The 18,577-nt window shown below is 39.1% G+C and overlaps 1 protein-coding gene across 1 annotated transcript; it reads right to left on the bottom strand.

The window, feature by feature from the left end:
* Positions 1-1,483: 1,483 nt before the first annotated feature.
* Positions 1,484-4,900, bottom strand: LOC109217771 (ethylene-responsive transcription factor RAP2-3). Its single transcript, XM_019382040.1, has 2 exons — positions 4,615-4,900; positions 1,484-2,548 (listed from the first exon to the last, which is right to left on the bottom strand). The coding sequence occupies exons 1-2, from the start codon at positions 4,835-4,837 to the stop codon at positions 1,974-1,976; spliced, it is 798 nt and encodes a 265-aa protein (XP_019237585.1). The 5' UTR covers positions 4,838-4,900; the 3' UTR covers positions 1,484-1,973.
* Positions 4,901-18,577: the final 13,677 nt, after the last annotated feature.

Here is an 18,577-nt window from a genome sequence, read left to right as displayed (position 1 = left end):
AATATATATATGGACTTCAAAAAAAGAGGAGGAGAGAAAGGAAAGAGAGGAATGATGCTTGTTTTTGCTGATGATTTTTTCTTGTCAAGTGAGAGCCTTTTTATAGTTGAAGTTGCATGAAACTTGGCTTTTGCATGGCAAAAACGTGGCTGAACATTTGCCACTTTTTAGTCTTCTTTTGCCACTAATCTTAGCCTTCTAGAAGGCCTAAAACACTTGTCCAAAGAGGCTTTAAAATATTGCCACAGCGACGACTGTAGGGGGAGGTGGTGGTGGAAGAATAAGGGAATGGAGGGGATACGGTGGAAGAAGAAGAGGGTTGGGTTATGGGATCTGGGTCTTGGGTACGGGGCGGGGCGAGTTTAATTTAAGACCAGATATATCAAGAGATTTGGATACGTGCCACGTGTCCAGTCCGTCAAAGAAGGGTATATGTGTTTGAATAGTAAGACGGTAAGGGTTTTTCTGATCAAATAGTATAGCGGAAGGTAATTTAAATAATTTTTAATAATAGAGGGATATTTCGGAACCTTTTCCGTATAAATAATATCTACATTGGACAAAATTGTAATATTAAAGAGGTTGACAAATATTTAAGAATTTTAGGTAAACTAATGTAATTATTAGCTCTCCAAGCGAGTGTAGGACTTTCCCTCAGATGATTGGGGAGAAGAAGCACAACATACCTTGAAAATTAATTTCATTGAAGAAAGATATTACGTATGGATTTTATAAATGTATGAGTGTATTGGTTGATGCGAGAATAATGGGGCTATAATTCATCAGGAAGACGAAATAGACTGAAATAACTTCTTGTAAAACATTGGTATTGAAAAATTAGGTAAAATCTACTCCATCCATTCCATTTTTTATGATTATATGGTTCTATTTTTCTTTATTAGTTCGATTAACTAAAATATTTCTTATTTAATTTTAATGACTAATTTATATAGCCACACATATATTATAACATGTTTAAAATTATAAATTTCAAAAAATTTATAATCGCACAAATATTATGATACATTTAAGATCACAAGTTTTATTTTTTTTTTTCTTTTTTCTTAAATTATTAGACTTATATGATATAAATAGGAATGGTGGGAATAAAAATTTTTACTGTAACATTTGTACCTTTTGCAACATTTATATATTAATGATTTGACAAGAGAGGTGAGACATGATCTTGAGATATGTTGAAGTTATATGCTTTTTGTCGATGCTAGAATAATCTAGGGCTGCCTGTAAATGTCGTCAGAAAAAATTAACGTTTAAGACGGCTTTTAAAAAATGCTCTAATATTGTTTAAAAGCATTCAGACCATTACAAAATCAACTCCCCAATCAGCTCCTATTTCCATAATAGATGTTTCTAAAGAGGTTCAATGTATATTCGTCGACAAGTAATAGTATTTTATTTTACTCTCTAATGTCCTCCATCTCCTTTCTATAAAGCACTATTACTTAATAGAGACAGAATAATGTTAAATACAACATAATGCTCATAAACCTTTTTTAATGTCCAAAAGTAGAGATCAAAATGCATGCACCAAACATCATAAGCTTAACCCAAGATTTAGAAACCATAAAAAGCACGAGACAAAGTCAGCTCGATGCGCTAAGCTGCCGTCATGTGTGGGGTCCGGAGAAGGGCCGGATCACAAGGATTTATTGTACTCAGCTTTACCTTGCATTTCTACAAGAAAAATTGTTTCTATGGCTCGAACCCGTGACCTGGTCACATGACAGCAACTTTACCAGTTACGCCAAGGCTAAGGCTCCCCTTCAAACAGCACGAGCACGAGACAACATGACATTAATATTACAATTGCATGCAAAGGCACGCAACATATTATTGTATGTACTTTCTGCATTGTACTACGTACTACCAAAAGCTAACTAGCCACTCATCAGAGAATACACACCAAACAACTTAGGATGAAAGTAACTAGTATCTGATAATTTTTACTCTGTTCAGTAGAACAGCTGCTCCTGCTGCTGAGTTGCAGCAAAGTCATCCATCAGACAAATATTAAGGGGGTCAGAATCGACGATCCCTGAGAACTGAGATGAGTCTGGCTCCAAATCCAGGAATGACTCCAAGTTGGAAATCTGCTCATTGAGCTCATAATCATGATGTTGAGGATCCTCAGCAGCGGCCATTTCCATGGGGTAGTAGGGTGTTTGGTTTTCATATCCGAAGTTCATCATTGAGGCTGGTTTCTCAGACATTAAGTCAGAACTCTCTAAGAGTGTGGGCTGATCAGGGATGGTGCTAGTGCATTGTCGCTTGGCTGGTGGCGAAGGGGTGGAAGGTGGCTCTGGAAAGTTGAGCTTAGCCTTGTCACCACGGATTCGCTTTGCAGCCTCATCATATGCCCTGGCAGCTTCTTCAGCCGTGTTGAATGTACCTAACCACACACGGACGCCCTTCTGAGGATCACGTATCTCAGCAGCCCATTTTCCCCATGGTCTCTGCCTTATTCCTCTGTATTTGTTCTTCCTTGGCCTTGGGCCACTTCTCTCCTTCTCAACCTTCATACTCGTACCTGCACATCACATTTTGTCACTTCCAGCTCCGTAGTAACATAACTACATTACAATTTTTTACAACATTATATAAAGAAGGGGAGCCTTGGCGTAACTGATAAAATTGCTGCCATGAGACCAGGAGGTCACAGGGTCGAGCCGTGAAAACAATCTCTTGCAGAAATGCAGGATAAGGTTGCGTACAATAAACACTTGTGGTCTGATCCTTCCCCGGATCCCGCGCATAGCCGGAGCTTAGTGCACCAGGCTGCCATTTTCTTTTATAAGTATTTGTTCATTAATACATTCTTATTTATAGACACAACAACCATGATAATTGATAGCTTTTCTTTGTCGCATCATTTCACATCCTGTGTTCTTTATCAAGGTCGTTCCCGCAAAAGGTTTTACAAAACTATAGCACATCCTGGATTTTATCTTACTTCAATTGTGAGTCTTAAAAAGACACATTAATCAAGTACAGGGGTAATTAATTTTTTGGCTCTTTACAAACTTGTTTTTAATTTTATGACTCTAACTCTTTCTTTACCCATGATAAATTTGCTTTTACACATAAGAGATTTGTTTTTTACACATAAAAGATCTAAAAAAGTCATTTCTTAAATTCAAAATTGTAAAGGGTCATGATGTACAAATAGCACTGTTTGAATATATTTGACATCACTAAAATTATTGACCAACTTCTGCTCCCTTAACTGGTGGTTTCATATGATTATTTGACATGAACTGGGATGCAAAGTCTGTCATGAAATGGCCTACACAATTGGATACATGCAAAACGAGACTAGTTATTTAGTTCTATACATTCCAAAAATAACGTGAATCTTAAATCTTGGTAAAATTGAATTTTGATGTTTAACTTCACCTTCTTATGATTTTCGCTTATCTAAAAAATTTACACGAAATATTTAAGGAAATTTAAAGAAATTTACACGAAATATATAATTAAAAAATTTCTTCAAACCAAAATGTCGAAAGAATAAATATAAACATTAAGTTTGACTGAACCAAAAACTTACGAATTAATTAAAGAAATAAAAGCAATTAAAAAGCAAAGAAATAATTACTCTAGAAAATTGATTACAACTTTTTTTAATTTGCACAAAAGGATTTTTTTTTGGGTTATTAATTATATATATGTGTGTGTGTGTCCATATATATTAGGTAGGTAGTGACTGATTTTCTTTCCTTCTCCTTTTTGTTCGGTTTTGATAAGTTTGAGCATGACAATTGAATTGAAAACTACAAGAATTCAATATATTAGTTTGATTTTGGACTTTTGACTTGTTTTTATCAGAAACAGAGCACATGTTCAAACAGACAAACGCAATTAACAGTTGATACTCGTATTATTATGGAATTAAAGAACATAAATTTAGAAATTACATCTTTGCAGCAATTTAAATACTCCCTGATTAAACAAGGGAGTAAACTCTCGTGTACATCGTGTATGCTTGTGCTGGTAGGTAATCGTATACCAATCTAATACGTACAAATACTAGTAGTATACAAAATTATAGGTCATGACTTAAACTCTCATCCCAACAAATTTTCAATTATTTATTCCAGTAACGTTACTTGTAAGAAAAAATTATACTAGCATTTGATTTACGCCCGCTGTCTCATTTATGACACTGACCTTTTTATTTGTATACGATTTTTCACATATTTTCAATTGTAAAAATTTGTAATATCATTATATTACTCTCGTGCAGTTCTTACAGATTTCATTTGATAAAACTTAAGGTAATAATGTACAAAATCACCTGAAATTAGACATGGATTAATTTTAAACAAATATATAGAGAAGCTGAAAATAAAAAAGCTAAATAAATGGTTAACTTGAATGTTTACCGGAGTTCCAAACGAAAGAATCTTTTTTTTTTTTTACAGAAACCGTACATATGCGAGTGTAGAGCATGCTAATAAACATATTTCTTTTATTAGGAACACTAAATTTTAAATTTTATTATAATCACACACCTATTACACTAGTATGTCATATTTAAAGTCACGGTATAGTCACACAAATATTATGATGTCGAATGTAAGAGCATTATCGCACCTTTTTCGAGTTGATTAAGTTTGCCGGAATCTGATTTCTTAAGCTTATTGTAGGAGTGAGTCGGCGACTGAGCGGAGTCGGCTTTGCCGGCAATGGAGGAGGAGGAGGAGGACGACCAGAAGTCGGAGATAGGGTCAAGCTCAGCCCATAGGTCACGAGCAGTGATTTTCCGGCAGCGGTTCCCGACGGGTTCATAGTCGGAGATTATGGCACCTCCACACATCTTTTTGTCACTCTGATTTCTTTTCTTGTTTGTTTTTTTTTTTAAGAGAGAAATGGAAAGAGACGGTGTAAATTGTGCTTGGGGGTGAGTGCTTATTTATAGGAAAAGACAATTGCAGTTTAGTCCTTTAGTTATTTTTTAAGATTTAATTTTGTCTCTCGTGATAATCCAGGTAAGCATATCTAACCTGAAATTGCTTCGAATATTCACTTTTGGTCCCTTCACTTAAATATTTGAGATGGTTTGATTCATCATACTATGAAATAGCACCAATTGGATTAGCCATATATCATAATTTCACATCACTCTATTGACAACTTTTTATAAATATACTCAAAAGATAGCTTATTATCTAATTCCAACTATCAACGTTACCCAAATAGGTATATGATTGATTTATTTTATGCACTCATTTCACTTACTAAAGAATATTAAAGCAGTAATTATATCATTTCAATCTAATATCTCACGTTTTTTTTTATCGATAAAGATATTATATTTATGATTGTTTCATAAATAATTTTTTCCAACCGGAATTCTATCATTACACAATAATAATAATTGTTAATTGTTGCAAAAGCATTATCGTATGAATAAATATTGACTGCAAGCTCAAGAGCTCATAACAATACATTATACTGAATGTTAATGAGAGAACTTAGAGGCTAGTAATAGTTTTAACATGACATACTTTATCTAAAAACCGATCAAATCCATGAATTAAAGACTAAATATATTTACTATTCGAGGAACAAATTAAAATTTATCAATCATTAAAGGACTAGAAGTGCAAATTTCTCAAATAGGAATAAGCGGTTACACCAATCAGTAAGGGTAACGACAAATCTGTAGCAATTTGACATTTTGGCAATTGGCAGCAAGTGGAGGTAAAAATATACTATTTAAAACAAAACAATCAGACGGTAAAGAGAGGGCCAAGCTAATTGGAGGGTGAGATCATGGTCGAAGAAAGTGGACTGCTTTCAAACACTGTATTCCTTTCAAACTCTTCCATCACTTCTATCATTATAAGAAGTCAAAAAAAATTCACTCACTTTTAACTTTGGTTAAATTCAAGTTTACCTCCTAAACTTTTTTTATCAGAGTAGCATATCTCCTTCAATTTTTTATGGGGATAAAAATTTTGTTCGTTGAATAATATTGGGAAAGAGGAATATTTGAATACAAGTAAGAAAAGTGCAGCTTGATGCATAAGACCACATTCACAATGAAGAGCCATATCCCTCCCACTATAATGCAAGTTTTAATGGCTACTTCCACGATTCGAACGCGTGACCTATAGTTCATACATAGACAACTTTTTTTTTTGTTTCCAAGCGGTATCTGGTACCCGCATTGAAGCCCGACTATATCCGGATTCGTGCGGCGTAGGGTTCTATTCAGGGAAGGGGGCCGGGAGCGCTCCCTACCAAAGATTTTTCCATACTCAGGACTCGAACCTGAGACATCTGGTTAAGGTAAGAGTTCGAGCAACCCACCCGCTGCACCACATCTTTTGGTGGTTTATAAAGACAACTTTACTGTTGCTCCAAGTGGTTATTCAAATTTGACAACATTCTTTTGTCTTGTTCTTTTCTTTTCTTTTCTTCTTCTTTTTCACTTTAATTATATATTGATCCGACTAATCTTTATTCGTGCTAAGTAAACCTACTAAGAGAAGTAAATGTTTATTCCTAAAACTTCTTTCATCTCACTTAACAAACTACTCCACCTCCATAAACAGCACTGCGTGCACGTGTGGTGTGGGGCCAACTAATTGCCAGAAAACTCATTAGTTCGTCCTTATGGATGCTACAAGAGTTGTACTAACAATTAGTAACGTATATCTTAAGGAGCCTTTATAGAAAGTAGTCGTCAATTCACAATTAAATCATTAGCCAAAAGAAACAATAACTCCAAAGGGTTGAAACAGAACTAAACGGTCGAGGGTTTTAGGGAATAGTGAACATTTGTTGCTTAAAATGGTGAGTAGCTTACTGTTACAAGCTCATACTTCGTGCCTTGGGCTGGCTCGTCTGCAAATAGACTCATGGATGGAGTTCTTGGTTCGTATAACTGGCTGATTTCATTGCTTACTTTTTTATTTAGTTAATATACGTAATTTGTATACATACTATATAGTATACATTTGTTGTCTACTTTTAGTTTAAGCATGGGTTGATAGCTATTTAGGTTTATTTTTCAAAGTTAAATTAACAAAATTTGATGTATGCATCAAAAAGTAAACTTTTTCCAAAAGGAAGAAGAAGCTATGACCAGTCATAAGGAACATGAGGCTCAAAAGATAGTCAATGAAGAAGGAAAGACTGAGAATGAGGGAGTATTTGGAGATGAGATGGACAGTGATACAGAGGATAAGACAGGTGAACAGGCTAATAATTCTGCAGAAGAAGAAAACCTGAGTGAAGAAGAGGAGGTTTCTGAAAGTGAGGAAGAGGATCATGAAAAGGTAGGTGAGAGTGAAGAAGGTGATGACGAGAGTGAGGAAGAACAAGGGAATGCGAGTGAGGAATCTGAAGGTTCTACGACAATTGGAAACACTATCATAGCCCCTTCAGAAGAAATTGGTGAAGAGACAAGGGCTCAAGAACCTGGGTCTCTGTTGGCTCCTTTCACTGGAGATGAAGAAGATAGCAGTGATGAAGATGATGTGCCACTATCTGAGGTAGGGAAGAAGTCCAGAAAGACCACTGTAAAAGCTACAAAGACAACAGTTTCAATAAGGAAATGAGTGGTTCCTCCTGCTAGAACTCCTCTCACAAGGAGTAAAAGAAAGGTTGTTGATGTACAAATCATGAAGGAGTCCAGAAGTGCAAAGAGCCAAAGAAAAAGGTTTCAATTGTGGAACCTGTTATTGAGGTGGATGGAGAAGATGAATCTGGCTCAGCCTCGCCAGCAAAGTCTGCAACACCAAAGAAAAGGGGAGCCAAAGTCACTAAACCTGCTGCCTCTTCTGCAAGGGCCAGTAAGGGTTTCAGCTGCAGTTGATCGACTCACAGAGTTCAGGAACAGAAAAGTACTAAATGGGAAGATTCTTGCGAACACTGATGGGAATGGAATGGCTCAACTGGTTGATAAACTTGATCTACTGGGGTGGAAGCACATATTTGTCAAAGGTTTCCCCCCAGTATGTGTTCCTGATGTGGTGGAGTTCTACAAAAATTCACTTTTGATGGGAAGGTAGTCAAGAGTAAAGTAGGGGGCTTTGACATGGAGTTTGATGCTGAGGAACTGGGGCTACTTCTGAATATCCCTTCTTTGGAATTTGACAACTATTTGAAGAAACAGTGGCCAGCCATACACAATGATGTTGACACTAGCATTGTGGTCACCAGGAAGTTTTCCCAAAAGTTTGAACTAGATGCTCCCCAGAAAGTGTACAAAACTTATATGACCCTTTTTCACAAGCTTCTGTTTCAGTTTGTCAACTCCTGCATTCTTCAGAGATCGGAGAGAAGGCATGAAGCTACTCTACTACACATGGTTGTGATGGAACTGCTTGACACTGGTCAACCTATCAATCTCCCTAGCCTGATGATTCAGCACATGGCAAGAGCTGCAGATACCTCCAAATCAAAGCATGTTATGCCATATGGTTTCATGTTTCTGAGTTATTTGACAAGCTCAACATTGCCTTACCTGAGCTTAAGTTTGGAAATCACAGTGATGTTTGGATATGTTACCCTCAAGCAGTATGGCTATGAGGACATCAAGGCTAGATGACCCACATGATCTGCCATTCTTCTTGGGAGCGGTAGGGTTTCAGAACTCAACAAGAGGTTGGAGTTGGCTGTTGAAGAGAATGCCAAGCTTTGTGAAGACAATAATGAACTGAGACAGGAAACTAAGCAACACACGGAAGAGCTCCGAAGAGACAGGGAGGTCCATGCTCAACAGATTGCTACCCTTGTGAAAGCTTTGATCCCCTCTGCCTCTCACCCTTGAACCTGTTCCTTTCCAGTGTCCTTAATTCTCTTGCTTTTCTAGTGATGTCTTATCTTTTGTTTCTTCTTTCTTAGTCTGAGTCGTCTGCGGTATGCTTAGTTTATTTTATTCTAATTATGAAGACAAGGCCTTGGGCTTCTTTTGGCACTACTTAATGTCTCCCATTACTCTGCCGCTTGTACTCTTTTGGATCATCAGCCTAGTTTATTTGTCTTGTCTTATGCTTGTGTTGTCGCCTGATAGGCGTTGAATCTTACATTTTATGTGCTTAATGTCTAACATCTGTTTTTGTTTTTTCGATGATGCAAAAGGGGGAACATAAGGCGGGTTGTGAACATACATATATTTGGTTCTTTGAATCTGATTACTGGTTCTGTGTGCAAAGTTTGTCATCATAAAAAAGGGAGAATTTGTTGAGCATTGAAGTTTTGATGATTAACAAAGTGTGACTAATTACACAGAGAACCATGTCCTCAATGTAGCTGCTTAACTGTTGTGAAGAACCAGCACCTCAGGTTAAAGGATCATCTCCTCATGATTGATACTTGTACGCATGTATAAGACAATAACTTTATCTCAAAGTTACCAGGTCCGAGTTTGGTGGAAGATGGCTGTTGTAAGTGATAAGGGTCGTTGCTCAAGAAGATATGGATAAATCAGACAGAGACAAAAGTCCCAAAGCTTGTGGATACCTTGGAACAATAGGAGTCCTATCAAAGAGGAAGCTGACTATGAATATGACTCCTAGAAGATCTCAAGTCGTGTTTAAATAGGATTGACTTTGGACTTCTGATTTATCCTTTTACACATCAACAACAGAGTCATAAAGTGTTTCACGTGTATTGAGTACTTATCTCGTACTCTTCCCGAGTTAGTCTAGTGAATGTATTTTAGGAAATTGAGTTATAATCAAGTGTCATAAACAATTAGTGAGTTGGAGTGAGTGTTATGTTTTAAAGTCAGAGTTACTTGTGAATCAAATAGGAGCAGTAGAAGTACTTGAGAGTATTTAATTACAGTTTGTAATTGATACATTTGTCTCATTGTTCTAGTAGAGTTAGAGTTGAACATCTTACTTGGTAGGTCGTAGTTTTTGCACCTTTTGAGTCGGGTGATTTTCCACGTAAAAATCGATGTGTTCATTTTATTGCTTGTTTACTTTTTGCTTAAGGAACACGATAAAGAATCAAGTTCTTTAGTAATTCATACGGGCACTCAAACTAACAGAGCATCCATATCATCCCAATTTCAAACTATTATATGGTATTGATTCTCAAATATCATATTAGCAGACTAAAGAAAGAAAGTATCATCAACAAGCAACACAGGAGAATTTGTCGCCTAAAATTTCAGATATTAGACATTATCTTCAGTTTTATAATTAATATCATACTCCATCCCATTCCAAATATTAATCATTTTAATCAACTGAATTTGTTTCATTATACTTGAAGTTTTTAGAAAAACTTATTAGGAGTATTTTTTTCTTCTCCTTCAAATTTACCCTTAATGCTCCAATTAGTGGAGTGCGTTTTAAGAAATATATTTAAGGGAGAGCTAAATGTTAATATACTCTTGTAATTGAAGCTATTCAATATCTTTCTTAAGAGAGGTGCAAAAATTGGAGACAAACAATATGGTCCATGGTGCGACTTCCCCCTTTAATTTGTCTTACATGGTGCGACTTCAAATTAATCGGGACTCCAAATAGGGTATAGGACACCAGATTGAAAAACAAAAATGTAAGTAGAAGGGAAGAGAGGAGAGAGACGACGACAACAACAACAACAACAACAACAATAACAAAAAAACCCAGCTTAATCCTATACACTAGGTCTGGGGAGGGTAGTTAGTGTGTACGCAGCCTTACCCCTACTCTAAAAAGCCAGAGAGCCTGTTCTGATGGATCCTCGGCTTAAGCAGGGGCAGCTTAATAAATTTGGTAGCCTAAAGCCAAATTTCAATAATAGCCCTTATTTTTAAATATACATAAAAATTAAGTACTATTCCAAAAGTTCTTTTTTCCTTTTTATAATTTTTTAAGAGTTTTTATACCATAGTTTTTAATACATTTTAAGAAAATAGTAATATACACATACACTATTAGGAAATGGGGCCCCTCAAAAGTTAGGGCCTAAAGCAACGGCCTTAGTGGCCTCTACTTTGGTTGGCCCTGGGTTTAAGAAACAGTAAAAATAAAGCAACAAGTAATAGCAGTGTAATATAATATGATAGTGGAAGCGAATGACATAGTAAGTGTATAGGTCAAAATCTGACTAAGGGAATTCGGCACGAAGAGATATTATTAGAAGTGATTTGGCCGAGGTCGACTAATGACTACTGGAACTTACCGCCGAGCAGTTGATCATGGCCGAGGTCAAAGGCTTAGAGCAGCAGTAAGGGCAGTTTTGTAATAGGGCCTTTTAGGAGAATATTCTATTGGATATTCTCTGTACTTGTACTTTTAGGCTAATGATGGGTATGTCCCCTATAAATAGAAAGAGAGATAAAGTGAAAGGAATGTATTATTAATTCTGATAAGAACTCTCTTGAAAAGTTGACTCTCTAGATAAATATAAACACCACCTTTCTAAAGAGATTCGTTTGTAGATTATTCTATATTTTTCACATCAGATCCGAAAAAGCCTTCACTATTCCCATAGTTATTTGTCATACATCATTGTCAGAAGGAAGAATCATCCGCCTCATTCAATATTGGGTGAATCATTGTCCTTATTTACATTTAGTGCCATTTATTGTTATTTAATGCTTGTTATTCTCATCTCATTATTGACCTTGAACATTTAATACATATTGCATTAAATTTGTTCCGACACTGTCCTACGTAATCATCGTAGATCGATTTTAGATCTAAAGTTATTATCTTTTACCTAGGAACCTCTTATATTTTTTAAATTAATTAGTTGAACCAAAGGTTCATATTTTTTAGTCAAACAATTTGGCGCCGTTTGTGTGGATTTCCTAGTCAAAGTTTTAGTTTCCTTCAGATCTATAACTAGTAACAAAGGAAACTCAAAACCCTACACTTTTTTGTGCAAACATAACATGGAAGGTAATGGAGAAGGAAGGAAGAAGGCGGTAGCAGATCTCACCACCAACCTCTTAAATATCATCAACGAGGTCTCTGAAATGGAGGGTGAGGACGTAACGCCAAACGCCTCACCCACGCGAAGTTGCTCACCCCTTCCTCATGGTAGTAACACAATGTCCCACGGCAAAGGAGCCTCCACGTCCACAACTGAAGAGGTGCCACCAGCGGTGAAAAAGCTGCTCGAAGCTTGGCTGACGAATACGTTGACCAGCATCCTTGACAAACCCACTCAAAAGGCGATCGGAGAGGGTGCAAGGACCTGCGTTGCACCAATAACAGCTGTCGAACAGCACGGCCCCCCTCCGCTCGCAGCAGGTATCACTCACAATGTTAGCGATGCAGGTAATGACACCCTCACATCCATCTTAAGGAAAATGGAAGAGATGGAAAATGAAAACAAAATGCTCCGAGACCAAATGGAAGAACATCAAGAGAGGGTAGACCAAATACCAGGCGCCCCAAAACTCTTACCAAAAAGAGACGTCAGCCGGTTCATCGGGCAGTCGAACAGTGATGAAGCCACACCACATGCCATACCTAATACCTTCAATATGCCTCCGTACCTAAAAATATATGACGGTACGACAGACCCTGAGGATCATGTGACTCACTATGTCACCGCAGTAAAAGGCAACGACCTTGCCAAAGAGCAAGTATCCTCCATCTTATTGAAAAAGTTTGGAAAAACCCTCACCGGGGCGTACTAACTTGGTATTCACAGCTGCCTGGGCGCTCCATTGAAACACTCGAAGAGATGGTCGACAAGTCATAGCCCATGCCGGAGCAAAGAAGGTGGAGGCAAGAGTAAATGATATATTTGCCATCAAACAATCACCTGGAGAAAGACTGAGGGACTTCCTTGCTCGATTTAACCGCGTAATGATGACCTTACCAAATGTATCCGAAGGAATGGCTGTGGCAGCTTTCCAGAACGGGTTGAACAGAAGCGGTTCAAGGGCGACCAGAAAGCTACTGAGTCGGCTCGTGAAATATCCCCCAACCACTTGGGACGAAAAACACAATGCCTATTGCGCCGAAGTTCGAGCTGACGAAGACGACCTAAATGGACCAACCCAACGGCTGACCTCAGTACAAGCCGAGTCCAGAAAGGATCAGAGAAACGATAACAGAAGGGATCTGGCGGGTCCCCAACCCAAAAAAGAAAGACATCAACCATACGTCAGAGGCGCCATCATGCCCGCCTTCCCGCAACGATGAAGGCCTATCTAGGCCAAGAACAAGGACCCACCGAAACGAGAGAGGTATGCCTCCCTTACTATCTGCTCACAATTTTTGTGTTTCACCCTCAAAAATAGTCTACCAATTGGAGAAGTTCGGCCCAAAAGTGAAGTGGCCATAGAAGACGAGGTCCGACCCAAGCACCAGGAAGTCAAACGCCCTTTGCGAATTTCATCAGGAACGACGTCATAAAACCGAGGAGTGCATCGCTCTAAGACAAGAAGTCATGAACATGTTTTACCAGGGGCACTTGAAAGAGCTACTAAGCGACCGAGGAAGAGCCAACTTCGCTCGAGGACGTGAACAGCACCAGGTCCCACCTAAACCACCTTCTCCAACTCGAACCAATCAAATGATCATCGGATGGGGCGATGACGCATCAATCAACAGCGTAAAGTTCACCACCACCCACAAACTCAAACTGTCGATCACTCATGAACAGTACGATGAACTTGAAGAAAGTATCATCTTCAATAAGTCAGATACCCATAGTTTGGTTTTTCCTCACTATGATGATCTTGTTATCACTTACACATATTAAAACAGATATGAGACGAATTATAGTGGACGATGGGAGCGGCGCGTGCATTATCCACCCTCGAGTACTTGCACAGATGAAACTCGAGGATAAGATAGTGCCACTCCGTATCACATTAACCGGTTTTGAAAATGCAGTTGAACGAACATCTGGAGAAATCACACTCCTCATCTAGGCCGACGGCGTCACCCTGGAAACCACATTCCACATCATGGATCAGGACATGGCGTACAACGCCATAATAGGTCGGCCTTGGATAAATGCCATGAAGGCCATTCCCTCTAGCTTGTACCAAGTCATCAAATTTCCCACCCCATGGGGAGCATACAACATCCGAGGAGAACAAAGCACTTCCCGAGAATGCTATCGCATTACCCAAGATTGTACATAAACCCAACAAATGAAGGGCAAAGCCAAAGAAGCATAGCAATCAACAGGGTCGAGGTCGAGCGGTGATGAAAGGAAGGACGTGATCAAAGACCCCAAAATCATAGAAGTCACGAGATCAACCGTAGAAGACCTCGACTGTCACGCCAAGAACCTGGGCCTGGACGTAACACGACACTCGGTGCCTACTACATGTGACCGAGCGAACCAACTGGCTGGCTGAATCAACATGTGATATCATAACATACTGAATGCGGAAGATAAACTAACACATGCTGATATACTGAAAGTCTGGATGATATAAATCAAAGTGCGAAAATACTAATACAATTGTGAATCATATTTGTAGCCAACATAGCTTAATATGAAAAACCTGTGACTCTGTCTAACTGTTATTCTAGTCTATGAAGCCTCTAATGAAGTACTAAAAACACTGACTGTCTGGAAATACTGAAGACTGTAGTAATGATAATGCCCCGAAAGAACTGGGGATCACCAAATAGCTGGTACGAGAATCCTAGCGCTCTGAATCATCAACCTGTAAATCATTACCTGCATCGTGAGATGCAGGCCCCGGCAAAAGGGACGTCAATACATTTGAATTGCACTGATATGTAAAGCAACTGAAAGAAAGAAGTATAAATGCTGAAACTGAACTAAGATGATAATTGAAAATTGATAATTGATAACTGAAATGATAACTATTGAAACTGAAACTGAAATGATAACTATTGAAACTAAAACTGAAATGATAACTGATAACTGATAACTGAATTGAACAAGGGAAGTAAGGATATGAATACTCCCTCTTCTGAATGATGAACAACCTGTTTATCTGAATAAGCTATGGCCTCGGGCCCAATATATATGTGCACAAGCTACAGCCTCAGGCCCAAGTATACGTATACATAACTACGGCCTCAGGCCCAAAAATGCATAGAGCATAAACTACGACCTCAGGCCTAAACATGCATAAAGCATAAACTACGGCCTCAGGCCCAAGTATGCATAAAGCATATAACCTACGGCCTCAGGCCCAAATACATGTGTTCAACATTCAGGAACTGAGAATCAAACTGCAATACATGATAGTGAAATACTGAATCACACTGAGTTACATGATATTGGAATACTGGATCACACTGAGTTACATAATATTGGAATACTGAATAGGACTAGACTGAGACATGTATTCTTGAACTGATTATGAACAGTGAAACTTCAACTGTTTAGGCATACTGAGTAATCCATACTAAGACTCGGGGGCATCAAACCCAAGTCTATATCGAATACGCACTGAGCTCACAACGTTCAGAATGAAAGTCATGAACGAGTTATGAAGCTAAAGAATAGAAGTTCTGCAACTATTCAAGGAACTAGGCTTAACTATTTTTCTGAGGCAATTAGTAACGTTGAAAAAGAAATGTAGTGTAGGGAGAATCATTAAAATTCCCAAACATAGAGAGTTAGCCTCACATACCTTAACTTCCTGCTCTTGAGCATAATACAACATTCGCCAACCCTTTCAACTTTAATCTATATCAATACAAATCAAAGGGATTCCAAATTAGCAACAATAGTCATGTTTTGGTCACTTAGGCATTTTATCAAACACTCGATGGCATAAAGCTTCATAGCCCTTATTAATGGTGTCTCCACACCCAATAACCCATTCTCCTGCTCCTAGATAAATTCTAAAGTCTCAAATGGTTATAATCCACATTATTGTTTATCACCCATAAGGTAATCAACACCCATAACCAATAATAACCAATCAACAACCCAAACCTATCACCGTTCATGCTTTTCTATCAAACTCATCAACTCATATCTCATGAAATAGAGTCTATAATCATTAATTCAATGATAGAATCAATTAGAGGGTGAAGATATTACCTTTTTGACGTTCAATCTTCTTGAATTCGAGTTCTAGGGTTTCTTCTCTCAACAATGGTGTCTTAATCGAATATCTAATGATATGGAGGGTTTACCCATGTTAATAAGATGTTGGGAAATTGAAATTAACTTAGAATCACCATTAGAACTTACCTTGGATGGTGGAGAGACCCTTAAGGAGTTAGGTTTTTGAGAGTTTCACTTTCTAGAGCAAGTTTTTATGTTTTGGGGTTGTGGGGGACGAAATAGGGCTAAAAATACGACTTCCCAAGTTGTCCACCGCGTCCCAGTAGGCCTGACCGCGGTCCCGACCGCGGTAAATCGCTGGAACACTGCCTCACGACCGCGGTCGCGGTCAAACGTGGCCGAACGCGGTGGTTACACACCATTCTGTAAAATGGGCATAAATATTTGCACAGAGCTCCGTTTGGGCTCCACAATATATCGTTGGAAAGCTATTTCAAAGCCCTACAACTTCTGTGCTTTAAGTTTTCATAAATTCCTTACACATTTTCACTAAACCCTGATGGAAGACAGACCTTCTGCAAACTTAGTCGATTTTGTCAAATCTTATGCACCTCACTTTCCATCTTGATTTTGAAACAACTATTTTCACCCATAATCATCCCGATAGGACTTCATATGCCCAAAATATAACCTTACTACTCCTTTAACTCATTCATACCTAATCCAAATATACAGGGTGTTACATCGACCCCGTCCAACTTGATGATAACGACCACAGCGGGAAAGCCTACATTGGCCACAAGCTTTAGGAACCAGGTAAATTTAGTCATTTCTTAACTAATAACGCAGACTTGTTTGCCTTTTCCCATGCGGACATGCCAGGTATCCCAAAGGAGATAGCGACACACAAGCTGAACGTCGATCCATTTTACCCCCGATAAGACAAATTAGGCGAAGTTCAATTCTGCAATAAACGATGTAGTCCGCGAGGAGGTTGCAAAGCTACTGGAAAACGGCTCCATCAGGGAGTCAAAATACCCTCAATGGGTCGCCAACGTGGTCATGGTGAAAAAGAACAGAAAATGGCGGATGTGCATGGACTTCACAGATTTGAACAAAGCCTGCCCAAAAGACTTATTTCCGCTACCCTATATCGACCAACTCATTGACGCAACGGTCGGGCACGAGCTGCTAAGCTTTCTAGACGCATACTCGGGCTATAACCAGATCCTCATGGAGGAGGAAGACCAGGAGAAGACCACCTTCATCACCCACCAAGGAACGTATTGTTACAAGGTGATGTCTTTCGGACTGAAAAATGCAGGGGCGACGTATCAAAAGTTGGTGACAAAGATGTTCAAAGATTAACTCGGCAAAACCATGGAGGTCTACATAGACGATATGTTGGTCAATTCCAAAAGGAAAGAGGATCACATCGATCACCTGAAGGAGGCCTTCGACATACTCAGGCGATACAGAATGAAATTCAATCCAGAAAAGTGCGCATTCGGCGTGACCTCAGGGAAATTCCTGGGCTTCCTAGTATCACAACGAGGCATCGAGGTTAACCCTGACCAAATCAAAGCTATAGAGGGGATACCGGAGAACTTAACTAACAAAACACAGGTTCAAAGCTTGACCGGCCGTATAGCTGCTTTGTCGAGATTCATCCCGCGACCGTCCGATAGGTGCCACAAGTTCTTTGGCGTATTCAAGAAAGATAATAGCCTCCAATGGACCTCCGAGTGCGCCAATGCCCTGAAGGAGCTAAAGGCCTACCTATCATCGCCCCCACTACTCTCCAAAGCAGAACTTGGAGAACGTCTCCCCGTCTACCTGGCCGTATCTGAAGTGAGGGTGAGTGCAGTCCTGGTCAGAGAAAATAAAGGTACGAAATCTCCCATCTATTACATTAGCAAAACCTTAGTCGACGCCGAGACGTTGTACCCTCACCTCGAAAAATTGGCCATGGCCTTGGTCGTAGCTTCCGAAAGCTTAGACCCTACTTCCAATGCCACCCATCTCGGTAGTCACGAATTTTCCCTTGAGAAGTATTTTGCATAAGCCCGAGCTATCGGGAAGATTAGCCAAATGGGCCATAGAATTAAGCGAACATGATATCACATATCAGTCGCGAACGATGATAAAGTCGCAAGTACTTGCCGACTTCGTTGCCGACTTCAGCGCAAAAATAATGCCTGAAGTCGAAAGAGAAGACGCCACCACTCAAATACAGGATCTACGGATTTTGTATACTGATGGCGCCTCTAACGCATAAGGATCCAGATTGGGACTCGTACTCGAGGTCCCAACAGGCGAAGTAATTCGCCTGTCCATAAGGTGCGACATGACTAATAATGAGGCCGAGCATGAGGTAGTGATTGTATGGTTAAGGCTGGCACTCACGTACGGAGCGAGGCGAGTCGTCCTACGCTGCGACTCTCAACTCGTCGTCAACCAAGTCACAAGGACTTTCCAGATCAAGGAGCAAAGGTTACGAAAATATCATGGCGAGATTTGCAAGCTGCTACCCGAATTTGATGAATGCCAGCTCGACCAGATCCCTCGAGCACAGAATATCAAAGCAGACGACATCGCCAAATTAGTGGCTGCCACTAAAAGCATAACCGGAGAA

This window comes from Nicotiana attenuata, unplaced genomic scaffold (assembly GCF_001879085.1).
Source record: "Nicotiana attenuata strain UT unplaced genomic scaffold, NIATTr2, whole genome shotgun sequence".
NCBI classification, from domain to species: domain Eukaryota; kingdom Viridiplantae; phylum Streptophyta; class Magnoliopsida; order Solanales; family Solanaceae; genus Nicotiana; species Nicotiana attenuata.
This window is presented reverse-complemented; position numbering and strand designations above follow the sequence as displayed.

Excerpts from the sequence above, each read along its gene's own strand:
- LOC109217771 (XM_019382040.1), bottom strand. The coding sequence starts at position 4,837 with ATGTGTGGAGGTGCCATAATCTCCGACTATGAACCCGTCGGGAACCGC. Across the intron at positions 2,549-4,614 it reads ACTTAATCAACTCGAAAAAG|GTACGAGTATGAAGGTTGAG; the intron begins GTGCGATAATGC and ends TGTGATGTGCAG.